The 19,181-nt window shown below is 34.8% G+C and overlaps 1 protein-coding gene across 1 annotated transcript; it reads left to right on the top strand.

Annotated features, from left to right (window-relative positions):
- The first annotated feature begins 329 nt into the window (after positions 1-329).
- On the top strand, positions 330-18,511 carry LOC146140943 (uncharacterized). Its single transcript, XM_083392749.1, has 24 exons — positions 330-411; positions 1,429-1,498; positions 1,753-1,805; positions 1,987-2,056; positions 2,298-2,456; positions 3,919-4,159; positions 4,811-4,888; positions 5,068-5,124; positions 5,206-5,265; positions 5,340-5,404; positions 5,770-5,875; positions 6,637-6,702; positions 7,363-7,491; positions 7,756-7,858; positions 9,637-9,725; positions 10,640-10,788; positions 11,130-11,161; positions 11,227-11,264; positions 12,308-12,427; positions 14,344-14,565; positions 15,387-15,494; positions 16,930-17,052; positions 17,422-17,477; positions 18,394-18,511. Exons 1-24 carry the CDS (start codon positions 330-332, stop codon positions 18,509-18,511), a joined length of 2,394 nt encoding a protein of 797 aa, XP_083248875.1.
- The last annotated feature ends 670 nt before the right edge of the window (positions 18,512-19,181 follow it).

Raw genomic sequence — 19,181 nt, 5'->3', positions numbered from 1 at the left:
CATCCGACGAATCGAGGCAGACCAGTGGAAAGCTCTGAAACAGCATCACAACGATGAGATTGCTGCACACCAAAGGGACATTGTCCTTTTGAAGGCTAAAATCCAACAAGAGAAAGAAAAGCTGGATAAAATATTGCACTACCAAGAACAAAAGCACCTTTAAATCTAGTGTTTAAATAGTTATTGTTTTCTAGAACCTTAGTATCCCTATTTGCTTTTTATGTTTATAAAAGCTCTTGAAAATTTACTGATTTATTATATGTAATCATCTCATAATTTTTTTCTTATTTGGTATTTCTAAATTTTCAGGGTTTAGAGTCAATTTAACAATGAATGGTATTGATGATGTGAATCTTGAAAATCAAGATGAGGTATTCGTTTCCTCCAATGAAGAATATATATCTGAGAATGGTATGAACTATTTTACTTTTATTTTATACTGCTCTTTAGATTATTTTTTTATTTTAGATTTTAAGTTGTCATTTCCTAGATTTTAAGTTATTATTTTAAAATTCGTAACAATACATATATACATATATTCTTTAATAAAATGTACCAAATAGCTTAATAATGAAAGCGATAACCAAAAAGCATGAGTAAATCAACATCATTGATATAAATTCATACTTGTATGTATCATCATCAGTTAATGTAACTGAGATATATCCAAACCAGAGTTGGATCAATTGTAATTTGTGATTGCAATTGATCTAATTAATTACAGGATGTATTTTGGCATTTTCATTCTCTGTAATTCCAATTGTAATTGTAAATTGGTAAAATTTTGGCTCAATACATTAATATTGAGAAAATTAAAGTTTCACTGCTGAAAATTGTAATTGATGTAAGTATTTACAGTTTTTAATGTAATTGTAAGTGTAATATAGTTAAACCATTCAAGGGAGTAGTTGTAATTGAACGGAATTAATTTAATTGATCCAACTCCAATCCAAACCTCACTTATAAAAGGTGGACGCATTGTTATCCTTCTAAGTTTCTTCACCTTTTTGGCTTTAAGATTTATTACCAAGCTACATTACAGATCCATGCGTAGTGTACCTGGGTCCTGAATACATGTGTTTCAGATTTTGAATTAGGTATTCCTTGACTGCATTTGGGTTTCATTTAAAATAAGAAAATGATTACTTATTTTTGTATTGTTATTGTATTTAAACTAAAGATCGACCGATATCACTTTTTTGGACCGATACCCTTATATTTCATACTAAAATATCGGCCTACATTTACTGTTACCAATATATCTGTAGAGACCAAATATCGGCCGATATTGTCAGTAAATCAATATATCATTCTATCTCTAATTTAAACTATTTAAAATAAGATTTAGTATGCCAATTAAAATACAGGCAAAAACATAATTCCTTTAGTGTGTACATAAGTCCATAAGTGGGTTAAAATGTGTTGCAGAAAGTTTTGATGTTGTTCCATCACCACAGGAGCTCCATGAAAGATATCAGGAGTTTTTAAGAGCAAATGGGTGACTATATGAATTTATTTAAATTTACTAACACCTGTTTACACAAGCCGCTTTTCTGTTGATCTTAATTATCTAGGGTTTCATGCTTTTTCTGGAACAGTGTTTTGTTTTCTGTTTATAATACCGCTTTATTTGTATGCTACTTATAATATTTAAGTGCACACTGGATATCTAAACATGTAAGTATATGCCAAACGCTTTGCTGGTGATAATTTCCATGTTAAATGTTTGTTATTATTTTATATTTTTTTAAGGTCGAGAAACAATAGTTCTTCAGAATATCAAGATGATTTTCTCTTCGACAAAGGTTAGATAATATGTTTTAAACATTACATAAATTATTTCTAATAATATTTCCAAATCAGTTTGGATTTGATCTCTGATTTTTTTACTTTTTAAAATTGGCAATAATTTTTTTAATTTTATATTATATGTGTATTTTTATCTTGTTAAGAGTACTACTTTTAATTGCTTATTTTATTATCTAGATGAAAGACCAGCAGGCCATCTTAACATGACTGGATCAAGCCATGAAAGCGACTGTTCACTTCTTGATGTGTAAGAGAAAGTTAAATTGTAATCATTTAATTTATAAAATACAAATTTTCATATTTTTTTTAGATACAGTGTTTTTACAAAATTAAGAAATCCTGCCTGTAGCGTTTTGCAATATTTTAAATGTTGTACAACAAATAAAACCTATTGCACCTATGACTATATTAAAGGTTTCTAATATCAACAGCTTTTTATCAAATATTTTATAATCTTTATATTTCTTGGGGTTTCATCTTTCATGTAGCGAGCTGAAAGACATGAAACAAAGGAACAAGAACGTTAAACAGCGCAATGATGAGCTTCGCCTCAAGAATGATCTTCTTCTGCGCAGCGTGGAAACATTTGAAGAGGAAGCCGAAAAGAACAAAATCAAAATTCAAGAACTGGAAAAGGAACTGAAAAGGCAAATTGATGCAAATATCACTGTAGCGATAACAGTTTTGTAAAGAAGTCATTTTGAATGGACTTAATCCCAGTCAAGTCATTTGTAAAATAACTTAAGTCCAAGTCAAGTCATTTGTAAGTCCAAGTCAAGTCATTCGTAAAATAACTTAAGTCCAAGTCAAGTCGTCTATAAAATAACTGAAGTCCAAGTCCAAGGCCAGGCATAATTAAAGTAAATCAATTCTAACTTCCAAGTAAAGTCTTTGTCATCAAAGTAACTGTTAAATTTCAACCCAATTCATTTGCCCAAAAGTCTTGAGTCAATTCATTGATTTAAGTAATTACCACACTTAGTGATATATACAATGTATTTAACTGCTAAAAAATCGTAGGATATTAATTTATGTTAACCCTTTTTCCAAAGTTGCTTAACAGTTTGTCTTAGAAAGTATTTCATATATAATTACTAGGATTAGGTGAACTTCTTTGCTGTAATGCAGATGTGGCCTGTCAGGTTGCTTTAATGAAGATAAAGACAAAATATTGTTGGATGTTGTTCTAAGTACATTTCATTGAGAATTTTAAACTGAAAGACCATCTCATAAAGCTCACTAAATTTTTTTGTTAAATAGTTATTCATGATATGTCCTTTAAGGACCTTTATTTAGTATAATTGTATATTTTGCCTACAATTGCATCACAGGTATTCCATCTTTTATGAAAAAAACTACAGTGACTATGATCTAGTGCAACAATTAAATTTAAAATGGGGTCACATTGTTTAGTTTTAGGTCACTATTGTATTGACAATTATTTTTGCAGTATCCTCTTGTTCACCTAAGTTTATCAAATTGAAGAAAAAAGTAGGTAGGTTTATCAAAGTTTTAATTTACAATGTTTAGTTGAGATTTTCGGCCAGAATTATAAGCAAAAAGCAGTCAATGCCCTAGTTCTTACAAATTCTTGCCGGTAGAGATGTCCGATACAAAATTTGTGGCTACAAACCTAATAGTAAATTTAATCGATGAAATTCCTATTTTAATTTTGGATTGGATCGCTACCCATACCACAGCAATATCGGACTGGTAGTGATTTCCAGAGTATTTAATCTTCAATGTTTACTGGAATATTTTCTAATTTATTTTGTCATCGGATTGACACCAATACCACCTGAGTATTGGGCGAGTACATATACTATCACTTAGCATCGGGTATTGCCAGTGTTGTCTTTAAGTCCCAGTCAATACATTAAAAAAAAACTTTTTTTTGAAAAGAACGTAATTCCAAGTCGGATCATTTTTAATAAATGACAAGTCAATTCCCAGTCAAGTCTTAATTAGAGCAAGTTAATTTCAAAACAAGTCCTTGTCATCAATCAAACGCTAAACTATTAAAAGTCAACAGATCCAGACATTCAAGTCAACAGATCCAGACATCCTACTTGCAGGTCAGATTAAAAATTTTCTTATTTTTTAATCCAGCTTTCACGAGTTGGAGCGCGAGCGCGAGAACTTGCACCAGGACATGGAGCAGCTTCGTGAGGAGTTGGAAGCGAGCAACCAGGAGAAGACTGCAATGGAGCAGGAGGTGAAGAGACTGAGGGATGAGGAGGGATTCACGCTCGACACTCTTAACAACATGAGGGAGCAGGTGGGGAACTTGTCGTCACATCTTCAAATTCTCAGTGTTGTCTGTGTTTTGGGTGTTTTTTGCAATACTCTGGTTTGTCCTAAGGCAGGGGTTCCCAACCTCTTTTACACCATGGCCCCCTTTAAAAATTTTGAGAAGTCAATGGCCCCCCTATTTTCTCAACCTTTTGAAAAAATTAAGAACTGTCATTTTTATTAAAAAAATGGTTTTACATAACCGCTAGTTAAAATAATATAAATGCAGTACAACACAGATAATCATACTTTCATCATACTGTCTACTTTTAGCAGGAAGAGACATTTAGCAGGAAAAGTCAGCGCAAATTTTAAAATATTTATATTAATAAATCTGAAAAGTAAAACAAAGAAAGGAAACTCAAGATCAAAAAGTATAGCTTAATATTGCTATACTAGAATTTTTATTAAATTTTACTATATTTCTTTTGTTAGACTGGAGTAGACCTAGAGATGATAAATAAAAAAAAATATTTTTGCATGGCCCCCTTGTAAAAGGCTCATGACCCCCTAGGCAGGGATGGCAACCTGCTTTTTTTTGCAGGGATTCGGTCTTGCAGGATTCTATTCAATTGCTAGACTAAATGCAATTCAAATTAAGGGGTTATTCCCCTTTTTGAAAATGTTGAAAAACATCAATTTGTAATATAGACTTTGTAAATGTAATGCTAACATTGATTAATTTAACTAATTGTATGTTATATTGCAGATGGATGCATTGACTACTGACAATGGAGGACTTGCAGTGTCCAACCAGTTTATTGTGGACGAAAATATGGATTTGAGAGTTAGGAACATATTATTAAATTCACTCTTTTTTATATTGATTGCTGTTTTTACGTTTTCGTTTTAGGTTTAGAAAACCTTTTGGGCACTTATATTTTAGGTTTAGCATATAGGTTTAAAGAACATTTGCAAATGTTCAATAAACTTTAAACCATTTCACATAATTCTTTCTTTGTGCAGAGCAAATGTGGTAGTTTGCAATCTGAGTTGGAATTAAAATCTGCAGAGGTGGAACAGGTCTGTTTTGTTTTATAAAACTTTAAAAAAAAACTCTATTAAGACGCTGTTTAAGCAAACTCAATGAACCTTCGTTAACAGAAAGAACAAATCTACCAACAAGCCAAATTACAAGCCGATGAATGTCTATTAACCATAAAGGTACATCTTTAGCATCGGTTTTTAGTTATGCTTTGCAATAAAAAAATGGAAAAATGTTACTTTGTTATTCGCAGAATTTACAAGAAGAAAAAGAAGCCCTAATGAATGAATTCCGTGAAATACAACTTGAAGTCTCAATGTAAGTTGCATGTTTTGCCAGTCGGTTACCAACTTTGTGATAATTTCAAATAGACCCCATTTAATTGAGCAACAACATAGGGTCTGTAATGCATTCATGATAAAAAGGGCCACTATGGTCTTACAGTTATCCTGTTATGAAAATGAAAAAAATCGCGACCTCTGCATTAAGCTAATACTTAAAGCTGGGAATAAGACAAACAGACAATTTTATGTGCAAAATTGAGATGAAAAAACTCAATTTTAGTCATTACCCTATTGAACTCAACTCAACTTAATTAAAGTGATTTTACCTCATAGACTTAACTCAAGCTAATTGTTAAGTGCAAATAGGCAAAGTCTTTAAAACACTGTTATTTTATGCAGTTATCAAAACTTCCACAAACAACCGGAAGAGGTAACATCGCCAAACTCACCTGCTTCTGGAAGAATCCTCTCTAATCTAAAGTTGGAACTTGCTGCTGCCGAACAGGTCAAACAAAGATTTATTGTGTATTGCGAACCAAAGTTGTAAACACTAATTTTAAAATCCCATTAAATAAATAATTTGTAAAATACCTAAAGTCCCAGTCAAGTCGTTTGTAAAATACCTAAAATTTAAGTCAATTGATTTGTGGAATAGCTTAAGTTCAAGTCAAGTCTTTAAGAATAAATAACAAGTCAGGGCCTTGTCATGAAAATTAAATGATAAACGAGTAAAATTGGTAAACTCGTTCGATTATGAGCAATATCTCAAGTAAAAAATAACATAAACGCAAGATATAGCAAGCAAATCGTTTTATGTGCAAATAATTAAGATAAGTTGCTTAATTTTAAGATTTCAATTTTACTCGAGGTCATTTGTTTTAGTCATTTGTATTAAAGTCAAGTCATTGATTTAAGTCATTACAACACTGTTGCGAACTAAAACAACGAAGTACGCCAGCTTAATTTACCTTTACGCTTGTTTAAATCTTACATATTCCGCCTCGTGGGGAAATTCTCGTTGGTTAATATCTTTATATAAAGATGTTTTGGCGTTTTTAGGTTTGTTTTTCACATTGTTTTCACACCCATTGTTTCGCCCCGTATCTCCTACACATGTAGACATAAACTTGTTTAAAAATTATCTTGTAGTGTTTTTATCTCCTGCTATAAATACCTTACAAAAAATATCTTACAAACAAATAAAAAAAAATACATTACAAAAAATGTCATTTTACTGACAAAAAACGAGTATCTTTTTGTTTTTAGAGTGGCGATGGATCCTTGCTAGGACCAAAAGAATTCCGTTTTCCCAACTCACCGAGAACTAACGATGTGGGTGGCATTGTGTTTGATTTATTTTAATTTGATTCGTTAACTGCAAAAATGTTAGACAAAGTGTGTTTAAAAGTACGTCTTTCATCAGTTCCTGGGTGTTTTACTGTTGATTTTAAACAGTGGTTCTAAGCCTTCCCTTGTTGCTTTTTACAAATTTTGCTCAGGTTAATAAGCTAAAACATCAAAAGCTTGATTAAAAACCTTGCGCCGGCCGCAGATTTTATACCATGGGTCGTTTTACTGTGGCAAATAAAAAAACAACCATAACAGCAGTCGCAATCAATAACATTAGACTTCGCTAATTTTGTTAAGCTCCACATAAGACCAGAAAACTTCTTACCACCTTAAACGCCTAAACATACCACCAGTTGTACAAGAACCACACCGGAGCCATGTAATCCGACTTGCTGCTTATTTTCAGAAATAAAATCTTTTTTGATTTTTTATTGATTAAATTACTCTTTTAAGGGATCTACGCATATTCCTCCCCGTACCAACTCGTCAAATAAAGGATATTTAAATCTGTCTTTTAAAGCAATTACAAAAAATTGTATGTATGTGTATTTCAGCCCTCCTGAACACTTGTCGTTTCTCATGCGGCCAGCTGTCCAAAATTATTGCCCATTCCTGTTTAAGTGTTTATTTGTTTTGTTTCAGGTTTTTAGTGGCCTGCCTAATCGTTCCTTGGTAAACGCTTCTTTCAACAGCTCCACATTTGGAACTCCGGTTCCTGAACCTAGAGCTGTGACAATTGTAAAGGAAAATAACTTCACTCAAACCGAAAATGTTCGTACAAAAAAAAATATTATTTTTTTTACTAACTCATATAAAAGGGTATGGAATCCCCAAACCATTGGCAGCAGATTTCTGCTTTTCGGCCACTGTTCCGCTGACGCGTATTGAATTCATTAGAATTCAGGAACTGACGATGCCAGTATAGGCGAAATATATATTACTTAAAAAATGTTAATCCTCGTTTCACTCTGGTTTTCAATTTTTTTTGTACTTCCTTTATATGCCTATCTGTTTAATTTGTTTTTTTTAAAGCAGCGAACCAACTTAGACTGCCAGTCTCAAACCGATCAAGACGTAATTGCGAAAAACGAATTCGAGGCTCTTATCACAGTGCAAGAGCATTGCAGCGAAATAAAAGGTAAATATTTATACGTTACTATGCGTGCTTTTGTTGTCCAGCGGTATTAACATTTTACTCTTTATGGGGTGGGCAAACCTACGGCCTACGGCTCGGTCAGCCAAATGTTAATTCAATCGACCTGCAACCTGTTTTGCAAATTGGACACGAAGCCAAGCGCTTTGTGTTTTGTGAATGCCAGTTTGCTTTTTGTTTTCCTGTGGGGTATATTTGCGTTTCAAGTAACGTTTTTCAGCCCAAAGGCGACGTGCACATAGAAACATTCTTATTGGAAAATATTCCTAGCATAAAACTCTCCTAATCAGAAGTTTCGCTATCCTTTTTCGCTTTTTTTTGCGGATGCATTTGATCGTTTATGAAGAACGAGGCCAGGGTATAATAACCAATACGTGTATATTTTTGTGGGTGCCCAATGGGCCACTCCTCTTTCTAACTTAAACTTTTGCCAATTTAAATCGCATTTGCGGCCTTCAATATAATTAGAATCATTATTTGTATATACATCCAGCTCCAGGATCAATCGCGATTAAAAGGTATTCTAATAAAATGCTTAGCCACTAGTTTTGAAACATAATTGTTTGTGGAATTTTATTACGGCCCGCTAGACCTCAGGGGCGTTTCCAGAAATTCAAAAAGGGGGGTTCCGAATTTTCAACTTAGGGAACTCCCCGTTATTTTTTCTTCTGACGTTAATGACGTTATAAAATAGTTACGGGTATGACGTCATAAAATAGCGATGGTAAAGACGTCGTAAACAAGAAAAAAAAATCATCAGAAACAGCCAATTAACGTCCAGCAAAAGCGAACACGTGCGTTGTCGATAATCCTGCCAGGCGCCAACTGCGAAACCGCTTACTGTGCAATCGTTAACTTTAGAAGAAAATAGAAACCAAGGCCGTGAAATATGTGCGATTGATTTTGATAGATCCATGTACGGGACTAGGCTAAATTACAAGCACGTCTGTCGCCACCTGCAATACTAAACAGAGATTGTTTTTCGATTAGCGCAACATATAAAACTACTTTTAAAGAAACGGTATAACTTTAATAGTTAGTTAATCTAGTTCAGCGTTTGATAACCGTTTTAAGTTTGGGCGCACCTGTTAAGTTTTTATTTTATTGCCGAAAATAAAAAAATGTTATATGCCAAATATTTTTAAATATGTTTTTGGTTTGTCCGCGACGCACTTGGCAGCTTTCCACGGCGCTAAGGTAAAGAAGCGCTAATGTAGTTCAAAATACAGCATCAAAAAACGTTAACAAATCGGACGTAGTAAGATCATTTTAAAATAGTCAAAAGTATTTGAAATGAACTCGTGTATAGTTTGTCAAAGAGGCAACAGGCCCGATACAGTAGGTTGCCGACCCCATTCTTACACCAACATCTGATATTAACGCAGACAACAAACAGCGAGAAACATCAGCACGGTCTAACTTGACGTTTTCAGAGAGGAAAAAAGCGGAAACCGCTTGATTTATATTGTTAATTGTCGAACACACACTTGCCGATTAGCCAACCTGAACGAATAACGAAAGGCGAAAGAGAAAAACTATCTAGCGTTTACGGTCGGCCAAACAAAAGACGAAAAACGGCGTTTTCCGTTTGATTTTGGTTTCCCATTAGCTTAAGACGCGTGACCCAATTAGTAAAACTCTGACAAAAACGAACAAAAAACGATAATGTCACTTACGAAAAGGGGGCACTTTTCCGAACCCTTTCCGCGCGATCAAAATCAGGTTAAATTCCAACTCTAATCGTTTCGTTGACTTCGGTTCAGAACAGCTTCTGAAGGCGCAAGAAGAAAACGAATCTCTACTGGACTATTTGGACCTTGAAAGAACACAGAAAAAATACTTTCTCACCCAGGTTAGATCCCCTTACTGCTATAATACACTCTAAAATGCAAGTTTTTAAGCTTCAACGTAATACGTTTTATGTAGCCAAAATCAATGCTTGTTTTGTCAATTTACGTTTCCAGATTTATAATACGCCAGATACCATTAATAGTCGTTTAAACAAGAAATAAATTGTTGCCTTGATCTCACTTGATTCCCTGTTGTTAAATAAATTTAATTGAAGTACTGGATGTAAATTTATTCAACTGGCTCATAATTTACTTTTAGTAAATTTGTCTTATTTCCTTTACTTTGTACCTGTAAAATAGTTTGCTCGCAATAGTTTGGTTTTTTACTCAACCAGTTCGAATTGCATACGACATGAAGGGCCTAAGACCGGAGTTAGAACAACATCAACGTCGAAGTAAAATACATATAAGATCAAAATAGAGATAATACCTATAATAGTCGTAACAACGTCTAAATCGAACCTGAATCCGTCGGAAAACGAAACAGTACTAAACAATCTTTTACGAACCCAAAACCCACCCCTAGCTACATTACTAAATCCCTTAATAGTTTCAACTTGAACATAAATTGTAACCCCATCCATAACGCCAAACGTGGAAAAAGATGCCAAAACAGCGGTGTTCAAACTAGGGCGCCCAAACATCGACACCAATACGCCCGATGCCAGACAGGTGTCCCATGATCGTCCCATACCCTCTCGGTACAGTTTCAGGCGTTTCCGATGAATTTAGGACTTTTTCCGCCAGGTTTAGGTCTTATTCAGATGGTTTTAGAACATAATCAAATGCGGATACTACCCCGTGTTTGAAATGATATGTCGATGGACTTAATATTATTCTCCTTTGTACGCTTTCATAACAATCAGAGCAACCTACCGTTAGAATCAAATGTTTTCTGTATTACAAATATGCGCAGATGGAGGTTCTACGAAAAAAGACATCATCCTTGCAAACAACCCTTGACCAAAAGGCTGACGAAAACCTACAACTAACCGACATCATTTCGAAGCTTTGCACCAACAAGCTTTCCACCGTGTGGTATGAAAGCCATGATCCAACTGGGATAAAACTTAATTTTAAATAATATTCCTTTTTGTAATATCTATATATATTAGGGTTTTAAAAAAAAAAACGCTTTTTGTCGAATTTTAGTGGAGACCACCTGGAATTGTTAGGTTGCGTCTAAAAACCCCACAAACCAAATCTCAATAGTGAGCACGTTTGGTTCAGTATTACCCGTGCCACGTCAATTTCAAATTTCAGATTTGGGTTAAAATTAAAAATTCGACAAAAAAAGTTTTTTTCAAACAACCCTCATATATATTAAAATAACCCGTTTTTGATCGTTTTTACTCGTTTTAACCATAGATTTTTTATAACTAAGTGCGCACCTTTTTTACTTGTAGGTTTCTGGAAAACTTTGAAGGATTGGAATCAGGTAAAGCAGCCCTAAAATTAACCCGCGAATTTAATCGTTTAATAATATAAAGTTTTTTTTTCCAGATTTATCATCTTCCAATGAAAGTGGTAAAGTGAAAAAGGTTTGTCAAAGAACCCAGATACGTTTTTTTTATTGCCTTGTTTAGTTTGGGATTGTTTTCTTTTTCATTTACAATTGCTTTTCTATTTTACAGGATTTCTTGCTGTCACCTGTTATAGGTAAATACTTGAATTTATTTTTTGTTTTAATAGAATATATATGGTAGGCTTTGCTTCTTCGCAAGAAGTAAAAAACGATATGTACTATTTATCATCGCATCGACAGGGTTTTTATGTTTTTATCCATTAGATAGCCTGTCTTTGGAATGTTGGTCTACAACTATGCAGCGCAATTGCAATCAGACCCAACCGAAGGAATTTGAATCGGAAAAGGTCGATTTATGCACTATACTCATTGCCTACGTTGCGTGTGTAACAACACTATAGCAAAATTGACTTATGAAGCAATTTAAACTGTTAGTTGCTTGTACGTTAATATGTTTTGGGATGCTTTATTTGTTCGCCAAACACTTCGACCAAGAACCAGGAAGTTTGAATCTATTTTTGTTATACATTCCTGCCATGCTTGATAGTAGATAGACCAATTTACAGGGTTTTTAAATCAGCCAGTTATTTGATCACTTTTTGTTTATTTCTTTAGCGGGTTGCATTGCTACTTTAAAAAATAAAGTAGCAATGCAACCCAATTAAAAGTTTAAAAGCGAAACAAGAGAAATTCAACATCTAGAAAAAAAGGAAAAACGGTTACATTTTAAGCCCTAAAAACTGGCAAAATGGTTAAAAAAGCAACAAAAACGTAACCTAAAAATAGTTATGCAAAAGTGCTTATCTTTATGGAACCAAAAACCATTGGAAGCAGGTTTCTGCTTGTCGATCACTGTTCCGCTGACGCGTATATCAACTATTATACCTAGATTTCATTTCAATAAGGAACTGACGATGCCAAGTGTAGGCCAAGGATATATTCCTTTAAAAAATGTCTGATCCTGCTTTCACATGGATTTTTAATGGGTTTTATTGGCTCCAAATTGTTTTGGTCGTTTCTCGAAAAAGTCGCTGATTTGCAAATTTTTATCGTTCTCAGAGCGTCAAAAAGCTCTACCACAAAATGGCGGCATGTCTACAAAGCGACGAAGATTCGATCAAAGTGCGAAAGCTTGTTCTCGAAAAATGCAGGACCCTTCTTTTCGACGCCATAGCATCGGTGAGTGCATATCGACAGTCCGACTCCGGCCCAGACTCTACACCAGTCCTTCTTAAACTTTTTTAGTTTCGTTCACCCCTAGCATCTATCTCCCGATTTCATTCACCCTTGTCTCATGATATGATAAAACCATCTCGTCTATAAATAACAGCACAAAATGACTTAGGTTGTTTCGATTTTTGTGAAGATCAACTTAAGCTAAGTTTTACCATTGCAAATATACAATTTCTCGAGTCTAGAAATATAAAGTTTTAAAAGCACAAAACATATTCACCAATTTTTTTGTACATAAACACTCAGTGCAAACCAACTTCACTATTACACTAAGCAAAAAACACACCAAAAAACAACAGTTAAGTAATGGATTCACTGAAGAGCTATCATACATTTCTGACAGTTCACCCTTATTCACCCCTTTTGGTTGGTTCATCCCTGCAAAAATTTTATTCACCCTGGGGTGAACCATTCGCCACTTTAAGAAACACTGCTCTACACTACAGCTTGTCTTCCGCCTATTCATCAATCCACTCATAGGGTAGTCAATAGTCATACAATCATCCACCCACAATACATGGTTGGGAATTATTACATCATTTTCTTTTGCATATCAGTTTTGAAATTTGATAGTGCGCATGTCGGACTCCGGACTCGTTTTACGTGGTATTACTGGAGTCCCGAGTAGTTTTTACGTGGTCTTACTCGGTTAGTTTTACGTGGTCTTACTCGAGTCCCGATCAGAGACCAACTACACAACCCACCTTTTAACAGAAGTTTTTCGCGCCTATGTATTTATCACATGCCCTTTTCCGTGAATGTTTTTAAAATCAGTATTCCAGCCCTACAAGAGATATAGCATTCGTACACAGCACAAGTGGATGTCATACGTCAATACAAATTATCACCTCCAGCAATTAGATTTCGTCGAATTCTCACTATACGTATTTCGTATTGTATGATATCAACGTAAAATATCAGATTTTACCGGACATGGAGGCAGACCGTCGTAACCGTCCCAATAATGTTGGTCACTGTAAGCTAAAAGATTCGATACTATTAGAGACTAACAACACTGATCAAGTACTTCACTATTTTCAATACTCAATTTGATAAAGTTGGCATTAAGTAAAATTATATGTAAGTATTTTTTGTACATAGAAATTCAGGACTGCTGCGTTGGACTCGGGACTCGGGACTCGGTAAGACCACGTAAAACTACCCGAGCCCCGATTCCGACGTGCGCATGCGCACTACCAAATTTCGAAACTGAAATGGCCGTGAACTGTAAATTGTAAAGGCGGGGTAGCAAATGGTGGATATTTTCCGACCATGTATTGAGGGTGGATGAGTTGTATGACACCCCTATGAGTGGTAATTGAATATCCACTGTATTTCGTTACGTAAATTGGCGGAATACAGGCTTAGAGTCAGAGCCGGACTCGGGACTTGTCAATATCAAAGATTTGGCCAGGGTCGAACTAGGTTGATTTTTTTTAACCGTAGTCGGACTCCGCAGCCCTGCATAGAATTAGTAAGTTTGTATAATATCAAATGGGATCCAATACCCCCTATACCGAGTAGTATTAGTACTCGTCCCATAAACTAGGTTGTCCGGAATTCCCATATATATTAGCCTCCTAAATAAACATTGCGTGGCATTTTGCTGTAATTTTTTGAATTAAAAAACAAGACCTAACTAGTTGTCCAAGTCTGCATTCAGAAAAAAAATTCATATAACGAACGTTTGTTTAGTGTAAAAAAACGGAAATGCTTGGGTTTTTTTAGGCATAAAACTCAGAAGTCTGAAAGTCTGGCTATGTTTTTTTGTAGGTCAATAGTTAATTTTAAAAGTTAGGAGATAGAGTTAAATTTTGGTTACAGGAAAATTTAAGTAAAGCTTGTTTTCTTGCTTTGCGCAGACCTTCGCCAAACTGCAGGACTCACTTCGCGACGATCCGTACCAGTTATCCGACCCCTGCTGCAACCACGCTGAGGCCGACTCCTACCTCGGAAACCTGCACAAGCCGCACGCCGTCGGCGGACACGTGAGGGCGCTACAGGGGCTTCTGTCGCGTGTCGCGAACGTGGCCGACGGCGTCGCGACGCTGGATGCCCACGCGCCATGCTACGGCGCTTTCAAGGTGTGATGTTCAAACAGTAGACTGCTCATCTCTAGGTTACGTTTTTGAATGACTTTAATTGGTCTCAGTGGTCCAAGTGCCGCAAATGATTTGACATTACCTAAGTCATTTGACCAAAGGATTTAACTTAAAGAGTCATTTGACCAAATGCTTTAACTTAAAGAGTCGTTTGACCAAAGGACTTGAACTAATGAGTCATTTGACCAAATGACTTGACTTGACTCAAGTCTTTTGACCAATTGACCTGACTTGACTAAAGTCATTTGACCTAATGACTTGACCTGACCAAAGTCTTTCGGAAAAATGACTTGACATGGACTTTGATGATTGTGTCAAATGACTTCGGTTGAATTAAGTGTTTTTAATTAACATTTGATCAAAATTCAACCCGCAAATTTTGTATTACTGATTGTTTACTATAAGATCTCCTTGCGCAACATTAAATTAATTTTTGTTTCTTGTTTATACCTATTTATCAAATATATTTTTTTTCTACTTTGAACTGAGGAAGCACGGTTATGCGAAAGTTTGTCGAGAATTCAATGTAATTTGTCTTTATATGTTGCCACCTAGTTACCCTATTTAGAATTAGACAAATACGACCATTAGAAATAAAGTAGCCTATAAAGACTTGACGTTCAAACATGAACAAAATTAATCTTATGGAAACACCATTTTGCTTTCACTGTATATTGTGTCCTAAAAAATAGCAACCAGAAGAAAAAAGAAATGTATCCCAGTTCAAGACGCACTCGTCTCTACCTCTTTAAAATGTCCGCACAAGGTTGTACCTGCTACATGCAACATTTACTTTTTTTCAGGTCTTCATGCGTCATACCGCCGATCTTAAGCGAGCCATACGAGTTTTGAAGAAGCGCAACGCCTCCCTCGCACAAACCATCGAGAGTGTACCGAGGCCCTTTCATCAGGTGAGAGACGTTATTACGTACTGAACGCTATAACAAACTTATTTTAAACGTCGCCCTAAAAAGTTGTGAGACACAGGACGGATAGCCACAAGGTCTATGAATCCTAAAAAATATTAAAAAAATTTTTTTTTAAGAAAATGTTTTTTAATTTTGTAGTCAGCAGACTTGAACAACTAGATTTATTTTAGGTTTTTAGAATTAGAGATTAGAATTTAAAAAACAAAATTTTTACTATCAATTTAATTTCATCGCAATTTATTCTTATGAAAATGTAAATGGTAAATTTTTGTTCTTTAGCATGGCATATGCTTTTCAGATTGTAAAAACGTAAGATTTGTAAGAATTACTTGTCGTCCCAACCAAAGTGTAATAATTTAAATTTTTTGTATCGAACTAGAATTGTAGCACACAATCACTGAATTTTAACTAGAATTAGTCGCATACTATATAGTTGTCCACGTCTGGCAGACAGTAATCTGGTGTGACGGCACACTACCGCAAAAAATGGTAACCAAAATAGAAGCAACCACAGATTGCTTTCCTTAATTAAACCATTGAGCTTACATCCGCCAGACTTGAGCGCGTGTGGCTGCACATTAGAGATAGACTGATATGTCGATTTCCCGATAATATTGGCTAATATTCCACTCCGTCTACCGATATATCGGTATCTGTAAATTTATGCCGATATTTTACTTTTGAATTATTATATAGCGTTTCTTTAAAAACCAAATTGAAAATAGATGGATAAAATTAATATAATTTAAATTATAGGCTCAACTATTTGCAATAAATAGGTCGTGTTAATAATGATTAAATTTATCTGACTAAACGTAAATTCTACTCTTTTCTGATCTTTACTATTACTAGTTTATGAAATTTTAATAAATTGATTTATTCGAAAATGTTTTTTTATTCGTATCTGGGTATAAAGGATTTTAATTTTTTGTAATTTTGAACCGGGCCGAATAGTTTCATCTGTGTAGTTCTGTCCGGAGACACCAATTTAAAACAGGGCTGCGCAGTCAGTTAAAAGCAATCCGAGTCCGACTCTGGCCAAAAAAACGAGTCCGCGCAGGCCGAGTCCATCTCCTGCCAATTGTGCGATTTTTTCGAGTCCCGAGTCCGACTCTACAACCTGTATTTCACTCATTTACCTGACTAAAATAGGTGGATATTTAGAAATCCACACAAAGGGTTGTCATTTGATCTACCCACAATACACGGTTGAAAATTTTCCACAATATGCTATTTCACCTTCACAAAACACTTTGCGGCTGATCAGTTTCAAAATTCGGTACTGCTTATTCCGACTCGACTACCTTACGTGGTCTTACTCGAATCTTAAGTCCCGAATCCGACTCCAGCAAAACAAACCGACTCCTCCGACTCTGCAGCTCTGCTTTAAAGTTGTTTTTTTCTTTTGCTCTTTCAGCATCAAACGGGTGCAGACAGTAGCGAGAGAAGTCTACTCGCAATCGACCGTTCAGTTGACGAAATTAGCAACGGACTCGTCTATTCAGTTATGTGCCCCTACTTTGAATCTGAATGGGCCCAGGTAACTCACTTTGGCGCTGGGAAACTCCCAATAACTTATACAGCTTTACACTGCCATTATTTTTTATTTATTTAACATTCTATTGTTTTCTGTTAAGGAGGAAAAAATATTTATGGTATTGGTATGTGTTAAGTTAATCGCACTGTCGTATATCTTATACATTTTTATTAGTTTATTTTTACGAGCTTTTTTTCGTAAACCAGGCTTTCTTTAAAAAATTTAAAAAAAAAACGCATGCAGGCTTATTTAGAGGCGTACTTTATTGTGCAATGCTAGCTGTATAGTTATACCTAAAAAATGTAACCTATTTTTCTTTAACTTAGAAGTTCTTTTTTTAAATTAAAACTCCATTTTTTCCCATTTGTCTAGGGCTTGTTATCCAATGACGTGATGGCCAATCTTTTTCGCAACCTGTTGGTTGCCAGGTAGGTGTGGATCAGCTGCTAGCATATTATACGTATTCTATCGGGTGCAGCGTGTACTAATATTATTCATAAAAAAGCGTATCATTATACTGCTTTTATTTCGTTTTGTTGTGTCTGTGTCGCAGTGTTGTCAACAAGTCACTTTAAAATGACTCCAGTCCAAGTCAATTTATTTGAGAAGTCCAAGTCAAGTCGTTTCAAAAAATAGCAAGTCAAGTCACAGTTCAAGTCATTACCTGTTCAAGTCAACTTACAGTCAAGTCATTATGAGAGCCAGTAAACTTTAAGTGAAATAACTGGTATAGAAATAAAGTGATAAACTATTAAAATTGATAAAACTCGTCCTATTATGAGTATATCGCCAGCGATTCGTTTTTCTAGGATATTCATTTTACGAATCCCGTTATGTATGATACAGCCAGATTTGTACAACTAGATTTATTATAGTTTTTCTAAACTAGATTAGAATTAAAATTAGATCGTTTTGAGTTTTCTCAAATTAGATTAAAATTAGAATTACCGCATTCCTAAAAAGACAAAATTTTAACTAGAATCACTTTTCATTATTTACAACCAATTTAATTTGATCGCAATTTATTCTTGTAAGAACGTGAATGGTAAATATATATGTGCTAAATTTTATGCTTTTCAGACTGTAAAAATTGCGAACAAGTCGTTCCAACCCAAAAATTATAATTGAAATTCTGTGTTTGAACTGAGAGACTAAAAATGTCGTTGGACAAAGTAGGATTTTTGTAGAATCCGAATTAGATTAGAATTAGAATTAGAGCACTCAAGCAACTCACAAACTAAATTAGAAATAGTCGCATTTTGCTCTAATTCATTGAACTAGAAAACTAGAATTAACATCTTGTCGCAATGTGAGATATCTTATTACCAACCAACTTTTTCGCAGTTGCAAGTTTCAACGGTTAGCGAAGAGAGGCCGCAAACCGCTCCTGGTCCTACTCTTCCTTATCTGCTGCTACCTCTCAGTTTCCCCGGCTGATTACAGAAGAAAACCTGTGTGGTAATGGATCCCCACCTGCCAACCTTTAAGAAGTGCATTAGCAAGTCAACTCGCTTTAACACCCGAGTTCTACGAGAAAATTTGAGCTTGGTTTAATTTTGTTGGTTTTTTTTTCGACACTAATCCTAATATTCCAACCTCAGGCCGTTTGATTTAAGACTCTAGCATTATCCCGGTTTACAGTCACAGAGTAGATTAAATCCAATGTGTAGTATTTTTGCAAAAAACGTAACATATATGGAAATCGAATACCGCTGATAGTCTATTGCACGAGAAATAGAGTATATAAGGAAATCGTAATAAACTAGCTAGTAATATCCGCTACTTATATAAAATTCGAATCCCGTGTTAACTGTATTGCATGGAAAATAGAGTATGTAAGTTAATCGTAACAAACTAGCTAGCATTTCCTCGTAAAAATACAAAAATGATATCAGCCCTTTTTTCACTACAATTAATTAATAATAATGAAACGACACGAGAATAGCACTTGTCCATAACAGTTGGTATTCTGAGACTGCTTTTTGTGCTATCAGTGCGCAAAGATAGCATCTTAGTATTACTTTCTATCCACAGTTGTGTTGTTCCTATACAAATAGGCTACTAAGTTATTTTGGTTTTCTTTGTTTCTTTTTTTGTGTTTGTTTACACTTAACCGATGCAAGTGCCGAAGT

The sequence above is a fragment of the Ascidiella aspersa genome, chromosome 6 (genome assembly GCF_963924565.1).
Source record: "Ascidiella aspersa chromosome 6, kaAscAspe10.2, whole genome shotgun sequence".
Lineage (NCBI taxonomy): Eukaryota > Metazoa > Chordata > Ascidiacea > Phlebobranchia > Ascidiidae > Ascidiella > Ascidiella aspersa.
Note: the sequence above shows the minus strand (reverse complement) of the source record. Positions and strands in the feature narration are given on the sequence as shown.

What these genes read in the sequence shown, in the direction of transcription:
- LOC146140943 (XM_083392749.1), top strand. Translation starts at nt 330, where the DNA reads ATGAATGGTATTGATGATGTGAATCTTGAAAATCAAGATGAGGTATTC. An exon ending in AACTTGCTGCTGCCGAACAG is followed by an intron (nt 5,876 to 6,636) that starts GTCAAACAAAGA and finishes TTTTGTTTTTAG; the next exon opens with AGTGGCGATGGATCCTTGCT. An exon ending in CGCAACCTGTTGGTTGCCAG is followed by an intron (nt 17,478 to 18,393) that starts GTAGGTGTGGAT and finishes ACTTTTTCGCAG; the next exon opens with TTGCAAGTTTCAACGGTTAG.